General features: G+C 41.7%; 1 protein-coding gene across 1 annotated transcript; it reads left to right on the top strand.

The window, feature by feature from the left end:
* The first annotated feature begins 2,640 nt into the window (after positions 1-2,640).
* LOC141770616 (uncharacterized) lies at positions 2,641-17,404 on the top strand. The gene is made up of 10 exons (XM_074640330.1): positions 2,641-2,967; positions 3,410-3,687; positions 6,544-6,623; positions 10,661-10,755; positions 11,043-11,259; positions 12,296-12,411; positions 12,701-12,812; positions 14,632-14,833; positions 15,228-15,563; positions 15,936-17,404. Exons 2-10 carry the CDS (start codon positions 3,572-3,574, stop codon positions 16,069-16,071), a joined length of 1,410 nt encoding a protein of 469 aa, XP_074496431.1. The 5' UTR covers positions 2,641-2,967; positions 3,410-3,571; the 3' UTR covers positions 16,072-17,404.
* The last annotated feature ends 4,856 nt before the right edge of the window (positions 17,405-22,260 follow it).

The raw sequence follows: 22,260 nt of genomic DNA, 5'->3' as shown, positions 1-22,260 counted from the left end.
GGTGATTTACTAAGGTATAACACCATGTTAATCCCTTTGCTAAAGATTAGCCTGAATTGCTAAGCTAGGCCATTTTTTCCAAAATGATAGCTATGGGGCAAAGTGAGCCAAAGGCTATGGGGTAAGTTGAGCCAATGGCTCACTAATATTCTACTGTTATTCCGAGCCACTGGCTCAACTTACCCCACCATAAATTAACCAAATTAATTATCTGAAGTATAAAATGGTATTACCATTGAGTGTTACACAACTTGGTTTGATTTTTTATATGTTAACCTTTATAGAAGAGGGAGATAAAGGAAGTAAAAACAGTTGGTTACAGTGGAACAGCAGAGGCAAAGAGGGTCTTCGCAGAGGTGGTAGAGAAGGAGCTTGCAGACCATATCAAGAAGCTAGCTGAACAGTTCCATGGCCTTACTCCAAAGAAATGCTGTGAACTGGCATTGGAATTGGCAGAAAGAAACAACATTCCTGTCCCCAACAACTGGAAAGAGCAGGGTTTAGCAGGTAGGCCTAGGTCAAACCAAAGACCAAGACGAAAATCACAGCGTACAGCAGTTCTGAGGAGAGTGTGATGCCATCCCATTTGATGACACTTCTGAGCATGAGAGTTCTAATGATGAGAGAAGTGAATCAGACATCTCAGATCTGTCAGTTGGTGACTTTGTCATAGTAAACTTTGTATCCAAAGGCAGAAGCTACCATTACATTGGCTTGGTTGAGAGCCTGGAGGGCAGCGAAGTGAGTGCAAGATTTCTCAGAAGAATCCGGGGGAACACTTGACGTGAGAAGCCCACCTTTGCATTCAAGGAAAAGGATGAGGCATCTTTTCTGCTGAGTGATGTGCTGAAGAAGCTACCTCAACCTCAAAAGGCTGGAGGAACTGCAAGGAGGGAGCAACAGTTCATATTTCCCTGCAACCTTGACGACTGGAATATAGTCGAATATTGAATGATATTTTGATTGTTCAATGGTCTTGAAACTCACAGGTGGTTTGTTCTCACAAGTTCATAACTGTGAAACTGTTTGTGAGCACACTTATGCTGAGGTTTAAACTTAAAAACTCAGATGTTCAGTTTACCCCACGATGGCTCAACTTACCCACTGACTCGGATCAACTTACCCCTTACCTGGGGCAAGTTGAGCCACAGGAGCACTTTTTTTGGGAAGGTCATTTTTTTCAGACAGCTTAGTTATAGATGCATGCTGATCATTTCATTTGATAGGAGAGATCCTGAATTTAAGGTTCATGTTTTCATTTTACTTCTGTCTCATTTTTCCTAACCTCGAGGACAGCATAAGTAAAAATTGGCTCATCTTACCCCACTCTCCCCTACTGGAGGCTACGGATAACTCCTTAGGCACGCCCTGCGTCTTGCTCATGCCAGGGTCAAAATGTGCACACACACGGGTGCCCAGATACAGTTAACAGGGAGTTAAACAACACATTAATCTAACAGTCTGACTGATTTCTTCATAACTATAATTTATGTTAAGAAAGACTAAATGTGGATGTTTCCCTCACCAGTTGTTGTCCCTGCTCAGCCTGCTGTATAACATTAGTCCATTGTTTTATTCCACGATACTGAACAGAATAATCCAAACAGTTAGAAAAAGTAAGATGTGAGAGGAGCACAGGATGCTTTTTACTCTCTTGGTCCTAATTGTGCTTTAATGCACCAGGTCTGTAGGTCTACTTTCTGACATTTTTTTCTATTGAGCTAGATAAAAAAAAACAAAAAAAAAACAACACGCAAACGGAGCGGATCAAAACGAGGCTTCTTACTGAAATATTGTAGTGACGGTTCATATTCCCCAGAGTTTCCATAGTTGTATCTTTGCGCTGTGTGTTCGTGTTTTATTTGAACCATTAGTGAGGTGGCTGTTATATTTTTTGACAGGTAGCTCGTAATAAAGTTTCACTGGTGAACTTTATTACATATAACTGCGAGCGTCAATGCCTGTGCTGAAAGTGTCAGTAATCAAGTTCATATTTTCATTTACATCCAGGACAACTGACCCGGTTTTCTCGGCTCATTTTATCTAAACTAATCAGCCGTTCCTCTCAATATGAGTGACAGGAAAAAATAGGAACCGTGTATCCGATAGAAGTTCAGACAAAACCTGCGCCGCGCTGTGCAGCACCATGTTGCTCGCAGCCAGTTAGGACACTCCAATAGAAAACAATGTAATCAAGCCCAAGTACATGTCCTAGTTGTTTCCTGAATGCAAAACTATCACTGTTTTGTGCTTTATTTGCATTGCAGTGTTAAGTCCTTCCATTACCAAACTGAATGACTTCATTTTACTTATAGCTTAGCTGTTATTTCAGTTTAGTTTTTTGTCAGGAGAGAATTTAGCTAAGGGGGCACAGTGACCTTTTTGGACGGGCCTGGACCCCCATGTCCCGCCCCTAACGCCGACGCTGGGTGCGGCGCGGCTGCGTGTCAACTGCGTCTTTTCCAGAGATTCAAGGTTTCGCATATTTGTTCCGCTTGCCGCACGAGGATCACTGAAACAATAGACAGTGAGAATGTTCTTTTGACCGTATATTGACATCATACCAGAAACATTAGGATACTACAGTTTCAAAGTCTATATCTGTAGAATATGTCACAGACATGAAAAAAGTAAATATTTATTTTCTCAACACTTCCTGTTTCTATTTCAAAATTAAAGCTCCTCCTCATACTTCCTCCTCCTCTTCTCCAGTGCCTGCTGAGTGCATCAGTGGGCGCAGCTACGTATGTGCGGCAGAAAGACTTGAATCACTCATGTGTTAATGCTTAACTATAAACAGATTGGAGATGAAGTGAAGTGAACTGAGGTGAAGTGCTCTCCAGCAAAAGAGCGCTCTGGCTTTGTCTGACGTCTCAACTCAACTTTTTAGGAAATTATTCATCCTTTACCAGCCGAAATAGAAGATTACAGACATCAGATTCCAACATGAACACCCACATGAAAAAGGTAGGCTGAATTTCTTCTTACAGTATGAATTTAATGCTTAATATTCGGTAACATTCAAAATGGGTGGTTTGACTTATGTTTGCAATAGGCTACAGTATAGAATAACGTATGTGGTAATAGAGATAACACGATTGGTTCATTCATCCGTCCACAATCTGGAATTTGGCTTTTCTCCTTGACATATTAAACTCAGGTATCTAACATAACACAAAACGATCTGTTAACGTTCAAACAATATATTTAATTTCAACCAAATCAATTATAAAAGGTGCAAAATCCATATTAAACTCACATCACTCTTCTTCCTGGGATTGTTTGGAGGGAAAAGGGAGGGTTCAGACCTGAAGGGGCGAGTTATATAATCTAGGGGAAGTGGTTTAATCAGGAGTGGCATCTCTTTTAACATGGTTTTGTTTGTTGCCTGATTCTTTTCTCTATTCAGGGAGTCTTGATACCTGGCATGTAACGGTTCCACCACTGAGGGGTATCTGAGCAGCTGGAGCTGAAACTGAACTTCTGAGAGAAAAGATAAGAATCTCTCACTTCTGCTTGGATCAGGGAGAATATAACCTATCTGAGCCGAAACCAGCAGAACTGAGGCAATATGTTTGTGATGGGCCACAATCATCTCCCGCCTCAACTAAAGAAGATGAGATGGTTGGTATACATGAGTCCTGTCATCACCGTCCTCTCTCTCACCCTGCTGCTGTGGATATACAGGTGGGTGAAATCATTAGCCTGATCTGCTTCAATATGACAATGTTTCACTCCACCAACTCCAACTGTGGCATTATATGTGACTCTGATATGAGTCCATATTGGAATTACTTTTTGTCCCTATAAAAACTGTTGACAGCACAGGTGGAGAAGTAAACGTCAGTGTCACTTAAAAGTGCAGCAGGTTTCAGCAACAGGACCCATATCTCATGTTTCACTTTATCAAGCTTCTCTTTGTGTATTTGTTTGTATGTGTGTTAGAGTAGATTGTTTTTCCCATGATTTTAAATATACTTTGCAGGAATATATCACTCTTTTCAAATGATTTCTCACTACGAATGACATTTGATTTTAAACACAGGACTGGTGTTTATTGTAATTGTCTGATGTTATTAATTAATATTCATTAGAATATGTAATCTTCGTCAGACCAGTTTTAAAACAGTGGAATGGTCTGGACACAATGTCCAGCTTTACAGTGCTGCCCTGAGGTTGATGCAATGGCAGGGGAGGAAAATCTGTCATATGCACCCATTTCAGTGTTTTGTTAGAGGGATCTTTTTGATGCTCCACCTGTTGAATGCTGCTCTGCACTCTGATTTAGGGATGGAGACCTGAATGTCTTAAGTTACTTGATTAACAACCTTTATGGATTTTATTTTTGGCATTATAAGTAGGCTAAATGGAAAAAAAATGTAGCAGCTGAAAGTTTGATCCAGTTATCAGGTGTCTTTTTTCTACTTACTTCTGGTATTTGTTTCACCACTTGGGATTTTTCCTGGGAAAAAGGATTAGAATTTTTTTACAAGGTTTTCTTGTAAATACTGGGATCTCACTTTCTGATATTTAATAATGTGCCTTATCTTTGGAATATTATTGCCAAGAAGCAACACATTTCTTTTATTTGCTGTCCAGTTGGCATTGCTAGGGAGGTGTCCTGTGTTTCTCACACCTTAAAATCCCAAACTCACTATTGATGCATTCCTGGGAGTGCATCCTATTGTTTCCCTGATAGTCAGAGGTGCCAGATTCATTTCAGAAGTGGAGGGCCAAAAAGTGTTAGTCTGACTTAGGCAAACTTACGGGACACTTTTTAGACTAAAGACCAGTGAACTGGGGACAGATTGTGCATTTGGAGACAAAAGCTGTGTCAAAAATGTTGGAAAAAGTAGATTTTTACGTCAGTGGTTAAGGTTAGGATTAGGTTCGGGTTAGTCAAGTAGTGGTTATGGTTAGAGAAGTTTCCAGGAAATTACCTAAGTAAACGTGTGTGCCTGCGTGCGTGCGTACGTGTGTCTTTGTGGTCTTTCTGTTTGTCTTTGTAGCTGTATCGCATCTCTTTGTGGTTGTTTGATTGACTCTCCAACAAGTAATGTTAACTGTCACTAATTCTGCATGAGTACACTGTGTTTACTGTCTTTTTCAAGCTTACATTTTTGACTGAGTGGTAGTAGGCTCATTGGTGTCATTGGCTACGTGTTTGTTTCCTCAGCTTACTTCCCCATCTGACTTGAAACATAAAATGAGGTTAGCTCAAAGCTCATACTGTTGGCTCTACATTGAGCTACAATTCATGTATAAAACATTTGTTGTGTCTTTTGCAAAATTAATTTTTTGTAATTCTCAATATTTGCACTACATTTTGGTGGGAACTAATTATGTCACATTACTTGCCCTCAGTGGACAGGAATCATAATTTCTACGGCCACTAGAGGTCTTCGTCACTTGAGTGTAAACATACTGTATGTTGTTTTTAGGCATTTGCCTCGTCTTTTTTCTTGGGAGGACAGCTTTTGTTTCTAAAAATAGAGAAAAACTAGAGTACCAGAACAATACCTCCTCTCTTACCTCTTGAATTCTTTGAAGTCTTTGAACTTCAGTTTAAAGGGACTATTTGTAAGATTCAGAAATGCTGCTTAACAGCGATACCTGTGGCCTTGAAATCAACGAAAGTCAGCATCGAGCTCGCGCTTGCTCGCTCTACATAGGCATGAACGAGCATCGCTCAAAACAGTGAGGCGACATGCGTCAGCTAAAACCACAATATCACTCTATATTTCAGCTGCTTGGCAGTAATGTTAGCTGACCAGACGAAGGTCTCTCCATGAATCAATGCTGATCCTAGTGTTGGCTTTTCCTGCCTCAGCGTCGGTGCCGGGGCTCTGAAGCAGGAAGAGAAACGTTATCGCCTCCGACTGCGCCCGCAGGGAGACACCGGAGTTTTGGTTGGAGACGATAACGTTTCTCGCTGGGCCCCGTCACTTCACAAGACAGTTGTGGCAGTAATGTTAGCTGACCAGACGAAGGTCTCTCCATGAATCAATGCAGATCCTAGTGTTGGCTTTTCCTGCCCAGCGCAGACTACAGCAGCGGGGCTCCTCAACGAGTTACGTTATCGCCTCCCGACCGCAGCCGAAGACACCGGCACCCGGTCGGTAACGAGACGATAACGTAACTCGTTGAGGAGCCCAGTCACTTCACAAAACACGGAAAACCTCTGTTGGTCTGGAGTCGCTGCAGCATTTATTTCTGCACAAATGTCCACTGTACATTCACTAGATATTCTCAGAGCTAAACTAACTCTTCTGCAGTGTGTAGTGAGCGCACGTTCACGTCTAGAGGTGGAGCGAGACAGCGAGGACGCGCGCGCCGTCTGAGTGAAGGAGAGCAGGCAGCGGAGACGAGGCTCCGGACACACGCGAGCGCGCATATGCGAATGCGCATGTGTGCCGACCCGCTACATTTATACGCTTAAAAAGTTACAAACAGTCCCTTTAAAATTTATTGTCAAAAAAAAAAGTGATGTGTCTTTGACGTGGTTATATGACCTCACCAAAATCATTTGCTGTGGATCTGCAGGCCCGACAAGATCTTCCAGTACTACAGAGCAACCACTGAGCCTCAGATCCCGGTGCAGTTAACAGTTGCAGGACAAATAGGTAAACTAGCCGTTACTGAATGTTGCTCAATGTTTTTAGGAAATGTAAAACGTCTTTGTCTGACATCTGTCCTAAAGAAAACTTTCCTCATTCTGTTCTCCTCAGCTTCTGTTTATTATCTAACCTCCTATTTCCTGTTCCTGAACTTCTCCCTCATGACCTTTCTTGATTCACTGAAATGTTATTCATTGTCTTTCACTGTTTACATTTTTGATGTGGGAAATAACATTTATTGTGTAATTTTCCTTTTTTTATATAGGCCTACATAGTTAATGAGCATAATTGAAGGGAGCCTGAGATTCAAGGACCAACCACTGCTTTAAAAAAGGGGGGAGTCCAAGGCACCACTCTGGCAAAAAATAAAAAGCCTTTATTCAATTGGCTATTTCATGATGAAATGCTAAAACAATGCTGGTACATGTAAGATTGGGTAAAAACCCAAGTAGTGGCACAAACAGCCTTTAACAGGGTGTAACCCTCAGCACACACCTTTCCCTTTTGTGAGTACACAGACATTTGATGATTGCAAACACCTGAGCAAGAGGCCAATAAACTCTCAGGTGACAAGTGCAAAATGTGATCACTAAATGGCTCTACAAGATGTCAAGAAAGCAGAGAAAATAATGAAAATAAAGTAAGAAAACATATATATACAGATAACAAGACAGAAAAAAGTAAATAAGTAATAATATATAACCATTTATGGCAACAGTACCAGACCACATGCATAAGAGCCACTACAAAAACGGACTAAAATCAATTTCTTCGTTTAGTCCTGGATATGTTGTGGCCTTCATTTGGTGTAGGTAAAAAGTTTCTCTCTGCAGTAATAATATTAGCCGATCACCACCCCGAATGTTCTTTTTGATGGTTTCTAGGCCTCCAACCATAAGGCTGTCTGGATTGCTATTATGCACTTCATAAAAGTGCTTAGCTATAGGGTAATTCAAATTAGCTTTTTGGATTGCATACTTATGCTCAGAGACTCTATCTTTCAATCGTCTCTTTGTCCGGCCTATGTAAAAACAACCACAGGTACAGGATAAACGGTACACAACAAAAGTAGTGTTACAGTAGCCTGCATGACCCCTTTCAATCGGGTTTTCGTAAACTGCACTCAACTGAAACAACTCTTATTAAAGTCACTAACGATATTATGATGCCTGCAGATGATGGGAAATGCTCATTTTTGGTGTTACTTGACCTCAGCTCTGCCTTTGATACCGTCGATCATGGTATTTTATTAAATAGGCTAAACCAGCTGGTGGGTATTTCTGGGTCTGCCTTGGACTGGTTCTCATCCTATCTTGCTGATAGGAGCTTTTCGGTCTCAGTGGGTCAACTCATGTCAGACACAGACCCTCTCCCATGCGGTGTCCCACAGGGTTCTGTTCTGGGTCCTATGTTGTTTTCATTATATATGCTGCCTCTTTGGACAGATTATTAGCACATATAGTGGCATCTCTTATCATTTCTATGCTGATGACATTCAACTGTACTGCTCTTTTAAACCTGAGGAGAGAAACCAACTCTCCATTTTAATTGAATGTTTGGATGCCATCAAGATCTGGATGGCTGACAACTACCTTCAGCTAAATACCAAAATAAAACGAAGCCCTTATAATGCTCCTGAAAACCAAATTCCGGTTATTAACAGTATATGGGGTCTTTAAGTGCTTGTATTCAACATAAGCTCCGAAATTTAGGTGTCATATTTGACCAATCCCTTTCGCTTGACAATCATGTCAGCCAGCTTATTCGGTTTTGCTTCTTCCAACTGAGGAACATAACTAAATTAAGATCTGTGGTGACCAAGGCTGAGATGGAGGTGATTATTCATGCTTTTATTTCTTCTCGTTTAGATTATTGTAATGCCCTTTTTACCTGTGTAAATCAAACTTCTTTGAACCGCCTTCAAACCGTCCAAAATGCAGCTGTTCGGCTTTTAACTAGACACAACAGAAGATCCCATATCACCCCTATTTTATACTCTCTGCACTGGCTTCCAATCAAATTTCGTATCCATTTTAAAATACTGGTGCTAACCTTTAGAGTCTTGCATGGTCAAACACCCAAGTATATCACTGACCTCCTCCTGCCTTATACACCTAATCATGCTCTTAGGTCTTCTGACCAAAAACTTCTGGCAGTCCCCCAAACCCACTATAACACCCGGGATAACCGTGCCTTTCAAGCTGTCACACCCAACTTATGGAATGCCATCCCCCTATCGCTGCGATCCCTAGAGTCCTGTGACATTTTTATGAAGCAGCTGAAGACGTTTTTATTTAGACATGCTGTTGTTAATTCATCTGAATAATCAACTCCACTTTATTCATTGCTTTTATTGGCCTTTTCTTGACTGTATTTGTTACCTGTTTATGTGTCTTTGTCCTCATTTGCTTGTTTTATTGTGTTTTTATCTTTACAACCCTGTGCTTGTCATCGCTACTTTTAATATTGACTGATGACTTTTGACTTTTTTATTATTGTAAAGCACTTTTGTATTTGTTAAAGGTGCTATACAAATAAACGTAATACTTACTTACTTACAGTTAATGAACGCTTTGATGTCATACACCTTATGAGTCTTAAGGTCACTGAATTGTTTACACTCCTTTATATTGGCACTGATTTGTTGTAATTAATGTGCATATGATGATAAAGAACAAAACCTGCGCACCAAAAAACAGGCGTGTGCATGAGATAAGAGCGCACAGAACAGTATCCGCGAGCGGAGAAGCATCCTCGCGAGGGAGCGTTTCTGTTCAGCGTGCACAAATTTCTTCCTGTGAGCATGGGGCTGGAACAAGCACGAGCTCGACCCTCCTACGCGCTCGCAACTACTCGCTCGCTTGTCAAGTTGACTTTTGAGACTTTGGAGGTGGGGATGGAATAGAAAGTGGCTGTTGTCTGTCTCCACTCCTTTGATTGTACTGCCATGTCGGTATGCTGGCCACACAGTGCGTGAGCGTTGTTAACTGTCCCGTGAGTTAACAACGCTCATGTTCATTCTCAGTAGTTGCAAACGGATACATTCCGTTTACCATTCACCAAAAACATGAGCACATTCAATGAATGCTCTCTTTCAGCGAGTTCATGCACAACACTGGTTAGAAGTGTGTTTTGTTGCACCTCTAACCACACCCAACAGTGATGTCATGGGGTTCTGGAGTACACTTGTACATCACTGAAGCAAGATGAGAGGTTAAGCTACTGTAGGTCAGTATACTTGTCACTTTTTAATTTATATATCTGCCAAATTGTAAAATATTTACAATGTGCGAAAAAATCACTGACAACTATTTTTTTCCCCTACAATATGTGACCATCCATCCATCTGCAACCGCTTATCCCGTTAGGGGTCGCGGGGGAGCTGGAGCCGATCCCAGCCGACATTGGGCGAAGGCAGGGTACACCCTGGACAGGTCGCCAGTCCATCGCAGGGCTGACACATAGAGACAGACAACCATTCACGCTCACACTCACACCTACGGGCAATTTAGAGTCCACAATTAACCTAACCTGCATGTCTTTGGACTGTGGGAGGAAACCGGAGTACCCGGAGAAAACCCACGCTAACACGGGGAGAACATGCAAACTCCACACAGAAGGGTCCCAAGCTGGATTCGAACCTGCAACCCTCTAGCTGTGAGGCGCCAGTGCTAACCACTGCACCACCGTGCAGCCTACAATATGTGACATACGGGAAAAAAAAAAAAAAAGTGCTCTTTTGCAAGAGCTCACAAAACCTTTGCATGATGAAAACGTATTCATTTAGGGTCCCGATAACAGCTACAGTAGCTTGAAAAATAGAGATATGGGGCATTTCATTATAATTAATTTACTGTTTGTCAGACCACAAATGAGACAAGAATTGTATAGCTAGCGCACCCTGCGGTCCCTCCGCCTCACTCCCCCCCACTAGGAGACTACTAGGACTAGCAGAGCGGTCAGCAACTAACTAAAGGTCCATCTCCGGAGCACTCTCCTAGCTCATTATTGTGTCATTTGTCTTGCATTTTTCACTCATGCAGTTCCTCGGAGACAAAAGTTGCCTTTCGTGGCGGTCAAGGGGACAAAGACGCTGCTGGTGGCAGCTTATCAGGAGCACCGCACTGGGAAACAGGAGGTCAGTGAAGAGAGCAGAGCACCAACTTAAGTTTTACTCTGTGTGGTGCTCAGTGCATGCAACATGGAAATTAAGACTAATAAGATAACAGAAATATAAAGACTAAAACACTGCACACAAAAAGTAAAAATGAGACACAAGATTAAAAAGTTGAAAGTGTAATAGAGTAAAATAAAGCCGTGAAATAGGCGAAAGAAAAATTCAAAATGCGAGGACAAACATATAGGTTCTAAGTTGACATGCTCCCCATGACGTTGTACATCCTTATTCTTGTCTTCTGGTGTCAGGTTCGTCTTATTGCAGTGGTGCTGAGGAGCGAGACAGTTGCCTATCGCTGCCTCCTCCGATGTCAGGAGCAACTGCGCTTCTTTGAAGGTTTCAGCAGCATCCACACGGATCACTTTGGCTTTGCGTATGGGACAGCAGACATCATGTGTCCTCTCCCCTCAGGCTGTGAGACCCCATCTCATATCGCTGTGACCTCTGCTGCAGCCGACTCTGAAGGTACTGAAGGGTTCTGCCAGATATCTATGGTGCCCAGAAAAGGAATCCTGTTGACTTTGGTGATCCTCTGACTTTTCTTCTAGGGCGCCACCACCAGCAGGTCCAAGTTTTCAGTTATATTTTGAAACATCTCAACATCTACCAGATGGATTGGCACCAAATTTTCTTGGTGCCCAGACAATGTATCATAAAGCCTTTGGTGATCTCTTTTCTTCTACCGCCACCATGAGGTTCACATTGTGGTTTTGCAGGAAATATCTCAACTGTTGGATGGATTGCCATACAATTTGGTAAAGATATCTATGTCCCCCTCAGGAAGATTTGTAATAATTTTGATCCTTCATTTAGCGCCATCATCAGTTCAAAACTTTATTTTTACAATACTTTGGTTTATGACTGGGTATTGGTACTCGCTACCTTTAAGGTATCGACCGAAACAACCCAGTACCAAGTAGAATCGAAACTTCTCCATTTAAACGATACCTGCAATTGATCCTTTTTGTGCCCAGATCTAGAAAAAGATGATTGTTTTGCTCACATCACCACGAGCGTTCTTCGATTTATTGCGATGTTTGATTGTTTATTGCTAATTAACAAATGTCAGCATTAGGGTTATCAATCGATTAAAATATTGAATCCGATTAATCACATGATTGTCCATAGTTGATCGTGATTAATCACAAATGAATCACACATTTATCTGTTCAAAATGTACCTTAAAGGGAGATTTGTCAAGAATATAATACTCTTATCAATATGGGAGTGGACAAATATGCCTGCTTTATGCAAATGTATGTATATGTTTATTATTGGAAATCAATTAACAACACAAAACAAATATTGTCCAGAAACCCTCACAGTTACTGCATTTAGCATAAAAACATATGCTCAAATCATAACATGGCAAACTGCAGCCCAACAGGCAACAACAGCTGTCAGTGTGTTCTACAGACATGAACAAATATTTGGTATCTTCCCCGGTGAGGACTTTATTCAGGCCTTTTTCAAACTATAGTTCTTTTCTGTGGACACTTAGATACACCTGACAAAACGTTTTTGGAGGTGAAGAACCAGAAGGCGCAGAAAGACTCCTTTCCTTACAACTTCACCGTCTGCTACTCCGTCATGTATGATTTCACCAACGTGCTGCAGGTAACATTACATAACACAGATTTTACAGTTATTTTCAAACTTTTCTTACTTTATCAAGACCCAAATTGGAAATAAAAGTAAAGTATCCTGACCAGGACAGGCAGACATGAGAAATGCAGAAGAACAAAATCGGACAGGCTAAAAGAAACTTGGCTATTATTTCCATGCCTCGCACCTTTCCACCATAGTCCCGATTATATTTCATTAATGCTGCTTACTACTACTTTTTTGACTGTTTTGTATTTTAGTGCCTGAAGTGTGTCAATCAAAAACCTGTGCTGTATTGTAGCTGGTCCAGAGTTTGGAAATGCTGCAGTTATTGGGGGTGAACAGAGTTGTCATCTATAAGACCAGCAGCAGCCCTGAAACACAGCGCATACTGGACTACTACACATACAAAGGTGGAGTATTTTTGCTATGTGTGTGATTGTGTTGTCTCTCCTCACAGCACGAGCAGCAGCAGGGATGTTTTATCCGTCCATCTATTTTCCGCACCTTCCCTTTCAGCGTCATTGTGTGCACATGCCCTTTTCCCTGCATTGACGTCCTTCCTTCAGCTCCCCAGGAGGAGGATAAAAAGCTGTTCCAATGTTCAATGCTCTGCTTTCCAGGTCCATGACCGCAGTGTGATTCCTCAATTGCTGGAACTCTTCCCTGATAAGACTTTTTTTTACAATAGCGATAACTTTTTTTACAGTGTAAAGACATCCCAATATCAACATGACCATGTAAGCTCAGCACATTATCCAATATCCAGAAATCTCCTACCCTTAAACTGGATTTATGTGTCTACAAAAACAGCTACCTGTTGCTGCTGGAAATACGGAGAATGAACTGTACACAGGACACAGAGGCACATGATTTTTTTCAGATTACCTGTCTCATGAACTACTGTCAGGATATAGTGAACATTTTATAAAAATAACTTTTTTTAATCATATTTGCTCCAAATCTACACATTACAACTTTAAGGATACAAAAGTCAAGTAACTCTAAGGGGGTGTCCCCAACTAAGAATTTAAATAGTTGAATCTGATTGGTCAAGTCTTGCCTATCGTCGACTGATCGTAGAATCATGTTTGTTTGTTTTTTACTCCTTCATCACCCTCTGCTTAAGCTTTATGTATCTGTAGAAAAAAAGTAAAAACAACTCAATTATTGGCTGAGATACTTTATTATTGCTCAGCTGTTGTTTCAGAATAACGGACAGTGCTGTATGAGAAAATGAGCCTACTTCTCACTTGATTTATTACCTCAGTAAACATTGTAAACATGAGTTTATGGTCTCAATCGCTAGTCTTCTTCATGTTGATTTAGTAAATTATGGTCCCATTTAGAGACAAATAGGCGATAAAGCAGGGTAAGCTTTAGGGTGGGGCTACCTGGTGATTGTCAGGTCGCTCTTTCACAGTGTGTTTTCAGTTCATGAAAGTTAATTATAACCTTTTTGGTCGCCTAAAAATGTCTTATTCAGTGTTCGGTTGTACTTAGCTCCACCCTCTCGTGTCAGTTCTGATTGCAAAGAACCAAGATGACGACTGCCAAAAACCAAGATGGCAACGGCCAAAATGCCCAACTGGAGGCTTCAAAACGGCAGTCCACAAACCAATGGGTGACATCACAGTGACTGACGCCATAGTCTATGCCCCCAGCTGATTTTAGAGAATCGTTCATAAATCTATCTAGCACTCTAATACTTCTCCGTTCTTATGTGAGTGCTCTGATAAATAAATGTATTCTTTGATTTTTGAAACATTAGCCCTGTTGTTATTAAGCCTTTCTGAGGCTATCGCCAAGATGCTGCTCTGATGGTCCCGCAAATTTGGATAGTTCAACTTTGTTAGCCATGGTGATTTATTCATGCACACTGAGGAGATTGATTGAAAGCACAAGAATTATTTTCAGTTTTTTATTAACAGTATTATTAATAGGCTGATATTTATACCAAAATATGATATACATCATGATTTATTGGGAGAAACTCAGCAATTCTTTGTGAAATCAGACCTTCAGCACCCCCATATAGCGAGAATGGAATGATCCTTTTCATGCCACTGCAATGCTTCCTCTGTGAGATTGGCAGTCGAATCAGGCTCCCTAAATTGAATCGTTGAATAGTCGACGATTCTGCGCCACCCCTAGTAATTTCCCAGAATGTAACAAAAATGCTAAACTAAAACGTCTCAGTTGCTAACACGTTTTCTAATGTCTCCTTCTCAGGTTTAGTAGAGGTGATTCCTTGGTCTATGTCCAGATTTCTGAAAGTATCTCGACATTGGCGGCCCTCTCTCGGTCCAGGTGACCTCCACTACTTTGGCCAGATTCCTGCTCTCAATGACTGTATTTACAGATACATGTACCAATCCAGATATGTGGCCCTGCATGATATTGATGAGCTCATACTGCCCCAGTCAATCAACAGGTAGCACTTTGTTTAAGAAAATATGAAATAAGGCAAATGTCTTTTGATAAATCAACCTTAACTAACAACTAATTTTGAGTTTTTTACAAAGTATTTATTACCCAGTTATACACATATATATTTCATTCATAGGTGTGCTTAAAATTGATTTTACTACTTCTTGAAACACAGTATATCTTTTATGTGATCAGAATTATTTATGTTAATACAGCAGTTATTGATGCTTCACAGGAGGAGTTATACATGTTTACAAATGCAACACTTAAAACATATATGTGCTTATATATATCTATATGTGCTTCCAACTTCATTATAGTGGGCTGCTGTGTGTTATAAAGTATTTGTTGTTTATATACTGCTAAATGGTGTATTTTTTTCATTATTCTATTACCAGTTGGTCAGAGCTGTTGCCTCTGCTGGAAAGGAATTATGGCGCTGACAAGTGTTACAAGTTTAAGTATAATGTGTTCCTCAACACTGTCACGCTGCCACCACCCACCTCCCAAACCCTGCCCCCACAGAGCTGTTGCCCCGGCTGGCAGAATGTGTCTGGGGTGAACATCCTGGCTCACCTGTACCACGAACCCAGCACTGGAAGTCCTTCTTACACCAACTACAAAATCATTGTCAACCCCCGAGCTGCGTTCTCTGCGACCGTCCACGGACTGCTGAGCTCACAGAACGGCTGCTCCTGGGTTGACATGGATATAGCACGGATGTACCACACACGGTAGACTGACCTTTACTGAGTCAATAAAACAAACATATGTATCAAACAGACCCACCCATCTGGAGTCACAGTTTCCATGTCATTGTAGCAAGTGTTTCCAAGGTGTGGCTCTCTCCTTACTACTGCATTTAAATGTATTTCACTGGATTCACTCTCACAGTCTGAGACGGTCAGTTCAAAACCTAGTGCCGATAGGATTAACACAACCATACCAGTATTACCAGTATTCTACATCACATAGTCGCACACCCAAAATATTCAGAGAGCTGCACCCCATCAGTTTGTTATATAGAGCAACTAATAAGTCGGATTCTGTGGTGCTCGTGTTTAGCTCAGTTTGTATATAACTGTCTCTGCTTTCTGTCTGTGCAGCAATGCGAAAACCATGCTGACTCCAGACCAGCTGATTTATGACGGACGACTGCTGAGCTACAGTGCCCACCTCATACCAAATGTCAATACTGTGTTCAGAGAGAGTGGACTTCTACCAGAGGACACCATGCAGTAGCCCCAGTTTGTGTGTGTGTGTGTGTGTGTGCGCGTGTGTGTGTGTGTGTGTGCGTTCCTTGTGACAAACTATCTGGCTTTTGGAAAGTGAGGACATTTTGTCTGGTGCTCACCTCTTCAAAGGTTGATTTTCTGGTTCAGGATCCCCTCTACGACGTTTTAAAACTTTGAATACTGATTTGCACCTTCAGCGGGTGAATATGTGGTATATTTTCAGGTCTTGCACCGGACAGAGAGGCCCCCAGTTGTAAACATATGTGCAGGAAGCGGACGGGGAGACCTGGGGTCATGCGGTGGATCCAGGGGCTGAAAGATAAACTTGTAGGTCAAAGGTCACATACCTAAGCATACGCTTAGCTCAGCAAGTTGCCTGAATTGAACCCAATATAAGGAGGTACGAGAGCCCCAAAGGGAGGACTTTCATATTCGACTGGAGGCCTCCGGACTGCTCGCGACGTCCGTATGACATGTGTGGCTTGTTTGTAATAAACTCTATTTACCAGCAAGAACAGTGTCCTCGGAGCATCCTTCATCATCAATTCAACAGCACTGTCGCAGAAAAGATACGACATAATTTGGCGTCACGAACAGGATCGGAGGTGACCATCAGCACAACTTCACAGAACGGTGAGATCACTCATTGAATGCTGGTCATTAATTGGGGCTGTTATGTGGAGTTGTTTGGACACACCGTAAATTAAGAACCTTCTGGTTATAGACATGTACTGTTGATTTGATGTTTAAAGTGAGGCTCCGTGCTAAATTTAATGAAAAAAGGGGGAATGAATAGAGAAAAGATATAAAGGGAAGAAAAGAAGTATGAGAAATACAAGGAATAGTTTAGAATAGCTTTATGGTAACGATAAGGTGGTTAAAAAGTATCGTGCAGGATTAATGAAGAGGGGCCCTAAACTTCTTAACGGTAAGACGCATGCATATTAGCCACTGCGTAACGATGGCTCTGACATAGTCCGGAATTAACTTAGAAAGACAAAATTGGGAAACCTGGATCCAGGTAATTTGAATAAATAAATGTAAAGAGTGTTAAGAGAGATAAGGAAATAAAGGAAATAAAGGAAATAAAGGAAATGATCATATGACAAGCCGCAAATCGGATAGGATAGAGCCCTCAGGTGTAGGAGCATTGTAGTACGGGCCATTAAAACCTGAAACAACATCTGATGGTCAGTTAATAACTGGAGAGTGTAGAATCACAATTCGATTGACAGTTACCACTCTGACGCTGTTGACGAACGATGTTCAAGAAGTAGCTTCTCGTCGAAAATTTTACATCTCATGGGTAGCAGAAATTTTACGAGAAAAAGTAAGGAAATAGCGGCAGAAAGCATGCATAGGAATATATCTAAAAGTTCAAGTGAAGAAAATGTGGGTGCGTGTTTACTTTGGGATGGAAGGGTGCAGTTGAGAAAAATGGGTGTGCGTTGGAGTCTGGATGTATGTGCGTTGGAGTGTTGGAGTGAAAAAAAGGTGGGAGTGTGTTTACTTTGAGGGGAGCAGAAGGGAAAATGTGGGTGCGTAAATGTGTGTGTGACATTTGGCTGCTGATGGAGTCCAGATGTGGGCCATAAAATGGTTAGAAGACTAATGATGTATTGTTTAAAACCATGAGCTTCTGTTTCCAGAAGACTAAATTAATTAAATAATGTAAAACATAAGCTGTTGATTGTGGGAATTGCTCTGGATCAGAGATCGAAGCGCACCCTCTCTGGATCTCCGCTGTCACTCACGCCGTTGGGCGTGATGACACGGCCGGTAGGAGTGGACGCTTGTTTTCTCTGCAAAAGAGGGACTTCCGGGAGATACAGTAAAAGAATAAAACGATGAGCCACTGAAATGAGCCTGGTTACGATAAACGCATACACATAAGATAATAACTATAAACCAGGACAAATAAAGTGGAGTTGTGTAACTGCAGTACCCGTATAACCCTTGGAAAAGAATAGAAACATATAATAATAAGAATAAAGAATGTATAAAACCATGAACTTCGTTTAAGAAGGGTAGTGATTGAAACCCCCTCTCTCTCTCTCTCTCTCTCTCTCTCTCTCTTCCCAAAATTCCTTTCGATGACCCTTTCTTGGGAGATACAGAAAATTCCTTTGCCATTTGAACTGTTTGGTCCAGTGGGGTTCTTTAATGTTTAGATAAGGGGTTTAAGTTAGGAATATAATGTATGATGCTGTTAAAGGGACCTATGGGTTCACAAGAGACTAAATCATTGCCTGTTCCTTGTCTGTTATGTCATTTATGGTGAGTGAGAATTGAGACGGGAGACAAGGCAGAGGGCCGGCACATCACGGAGGGGGGATTGCTGACGTCGACTTGGAAGGCTTTCCAGGTCAATCTACTAAAAAGGCCGGTACAACTTATACACAAACTCTTTAACAAAAACAAAACCTGCATTTCCATATGTGTGTGTGTTCTCAGTCATAAGCAATATTGATGGTACACATATGGACCTGCTTTCATTTATTAAACCTAAGAGGAAACTGACCTGCTCAGTTAGGAGAAATAAATAAATGAATTAATAGAAAACTTGGCAACGGATTGATCAGTGAATGCATTTGATTAATTAATGGCATATGATTGTTGAGTCTAACCTCTACTGACAATTACAGATGTTCATGTATGTTATGGTGCGTAGTTTGTCTGATCTGTGATGTGGTGGACATTCAAGGTGGTGACTGTTTGAAGATTTGAGCTGAATATTGATTGATTAGATGACTGGTTAATTTGTTGATTAATTGAGGAGTTGGATAATTGGATAAATTGTTGATTGACTGATTGGCTAGTTGATCAATTGGTTAATTGGATAATTGGTTAACTGATTGGTTGGATAATCGGATAAATTGTTGATTGACTGATTGGTTAGTTGATTGATTGGTTAATTGGTTGATTGGTTGATTGGATAATTGGAGAATTGGTTAATTGGTTAATTGGTTAATTGGTTAATTGGATAATTGGTTAATTGATTAATTGGGTAATTGGATTTAAAAAAACAAAAAAAAAAAAAAAAAAAGGGGGGGAAGTAATCTAAATAAGCCTTGAGTAGTTTTTAATTTCAGCAATTACTTCTTAAAGTACAATAACGGAACATAAGGAAGCCGTTATAATGGGGAAGAAGAACACTAAAAATCCGAAAGTAATCACTCCTGTTGAGATAGTACAGAAGAATAATCCTTTAATTAGGGGCATCGCAAACATTGCAAAAATATCGGAAAAATGGCACAAACGCTGGCCTGAAATTGACCAACCATGGCCAATAGAGGGGACGCTTAACCCAGATGTAATTGGAATAATGCTAGTACTTGTATCGACATACAAAGCCGAGCAAAAGAAGGGAAAAAAGGGGATAAAACGCAAAGAGAAGAGGCAAGTGGAGCTTGGCATTCTCCAGTTATTTGAAGATGAGGGACAGAAACTGATCAAAGCTGCAAACGATAAGAGGGATAAAGTTGAAGAAGAAATAAAACAAAACACAGAACAAACAGAAAAACTAAGGAAAGACACCAATTCATCGTTCTCACACATGAACCCTGTGATGGGACCACCACCCTATGAGGTAAAGACGATGGCTAAGAAAATCTATCCTCAAATCCCGGTGATCAGTCAGGAAGGTGACTACCGTATCAGAAACGAGGAGGACAGAATAATAGAAACAGGACGAGCGGAGACAACTATAACGATGTATCCAAGATCCAAAAGTAAGAGTAAAACAAAGTTTGGGTCTAGGAGGCAAAAGCGGGACCATGGAATCAAGAGTGACCAAAGCGATCAGGAAGGGTGCAGAGGAGGATATGACCCTGAAGTCAGGCGAATGTTGGCAAGAGCGGAAATAAGAGGAAATGATAACTCTGATGACAGTGAGGATGAAGAGGGCCATGAAGAGGGCCATGAAGAGGATGCCCGGAAAACTATGAGAGAAATCGAAAGAAGCATAGAGGAATGCTTTTCATGCTTGGATAGAAGTCCCAGCCCTGATCGCCAAGGAACGTTGGAAGAACAATTGGAGGAACTGTATAGACAGAAAAAAGAGTTACAGAAGAAGAGCAAACCAGCTATGAGATATGCATTGCGCTCAAGAAACAAGAAGGAGACTGGAAAAATCTGTCCAGTCATTATCCGAGGACGGAAGTTGGAGTACAAGCCTTGGCAGAATACAGATATGTCAAACATACGCGAAAAGTTACCTACTCTTGAAGATGGAGCACATCCTTGGATTTCGAAGTTGGAAGAAATCACAGTGGGAGAGCAACTGGCCATGGGAGATATAAAGAGACTCTTGGCCTGCCTCATTGGAATTCACGCTATGGAAGAGATTCTACAGAAAGCTGGACTTAATCGATATGTGGGAACTGCTGTGAATGATTCAGAGCTGTTTGCTGCAAGTAGAGGCCAAGTGTGCAGGGCGCTGAAAGACACATTTCCGACAAACGTACATCCTGACAATATTTTTATTGATCCACTGGGACAAGAGGAAAACCCGAGGGCCTATGTGTCGAGAGTTCATCAAGTGTGGAGAAGTATCACAGGAAATGACCCGGATTTGAATCAAATGGAGCAATCGATTTTGCGAACCAGAATACAGAAGGGGTTGCCCCTGCCAGTGAGAAGCAAATTGGCAGAGGTGGTTGGTCTTGGAAGCATGGAAAAGAGGGTTTATGCGGCTCATATAGCCCACCAAGTTGAGCTGTATAGGAAAAAGGAACATGATCAAAAAGACCAGGACCAAGAGACCCTCAGGAAACTTAATCAAATACAACTGACGGATAACAAGAGGATGGAGAAGAAGCAGGCTCTGGTTATGCAGAATCAGGCTCCACTAAATCAACTAGTCTGATGATTCAGGAGGCGCATGGCTTAGCTCACGTTGCAAGGGGGGAAGTTAAGAGAAAGATTACCAAAGAGTATGGTTTTTGGGCACCATATTTGCTTGAACAGATTGATTATGTCATAGGCAGGTGGAACTAGTTATAGACTATGTTGACATGATAAAACCGATTGAAGGGAAAAGGTACATGCTAGTCGTGGTGGACAGATTTTCACGATGGCCTGAGGCCTGTCCAACAAAACGAAAGGATGCTCAATCGGTTGCCAAGTTCTTATGCAGAGAGGTCATAAGCAGGTGGGGACTTCCAGATCGAATATCCTCAGACAATGGGAAAGAGTTTGTGGATAAGACGGTGAAATTGATTTTGCAAAAACTAGGAATCAAACAGCGTCTTGGGGCAATCTATAGCCCACGTAGTCAAGGAATCTGCGAGAGAATGAATGGGGTTCTGAAGAATCGTATTGTCAAAATATGCCAGCACACGGGGTTAAACTGGATTGCAGCACTTCCATTGGCGTGGTCCATGGTATGTCGCTCTAGTGAGCTCCGCGATTTACATATGACACCTCATGAGTTGGTTACAGGAAGACTGATGCCAACGCCTTGTCTGCGGACAAGTGGTAAAGGTCCAAGTTTGGCCCTTTTGGAAGATGAAATGCAAACGTATGTCACATACATGGTTAATCTACATAAAAGAATATCCACATATGTGTCTGACAGGCAAACTAAGGAGGAGGTGCAGGAGAAGCTCGATGCGCAAAAAAGGATCACAGTGCAACCTGGAGACACGGTGTTCGTGAAGGTGTTTAGACGGAAGTGGTATAACGAACGCCGTGAGGGACCGTTTGAAGTGGTTCGCAGTACTGGAACCGCGGTCCAGGTTAAGGGGTCTCCAACTTGGTATCATTTATCGCACTGCGTCAAAGCACCCAGAGAAGAGGTACAACCCACACAGAGTTGAGATGACTCTGTGGAACAAAATGAGGGAGAACAGGCAGCCGAAGGGCAGATGCATGAAAATCCCCAGAGTCAGAATTCAGAAGGAGAGATCACCCAGGTTGTGGACAATGTTGATGTTTCTGTACACAGTCCTGATGATGCCAGAAATGACTCGGCAGTTGATGGACAGGACAGAAGATTTAGAGACATTGTCTTTCAACATGTCCCAGACCCAGCAGGGCCTATTTCAGTTGCCTGCAAAGCGCCAGAGATATCAAAGGGCGGTGACTCCGCTGCAGGACAACCCAGGGATCCAGCCAGACCAAGGAGCCCGAGACCAGTTAGGAGAAGAGTCAAACCAGACCGTTATTAGAACCAGGGTTGAAGTAACCTTGGGAC

Source organism: Sebastes fasciatus, chromosome 7, assembly GCF_043250625.1.
Source record: "Sebastes fasciatus isolate fSebFas1 chromosome 7, fSebFas1.pri, whole genome shotgun sequence".
Lineage (NCBI taxonomy): Eukaryota > Metazoa > Chordata > Actinopteri > Perciformes > Sebastidae > Sebastes > Sebastes fasciatus.
The sequence above is the reverse complement of the archived record's forward strand: the minus strand, read 5'-3'. Positions and strand labels throughout refer to the sequence as shown.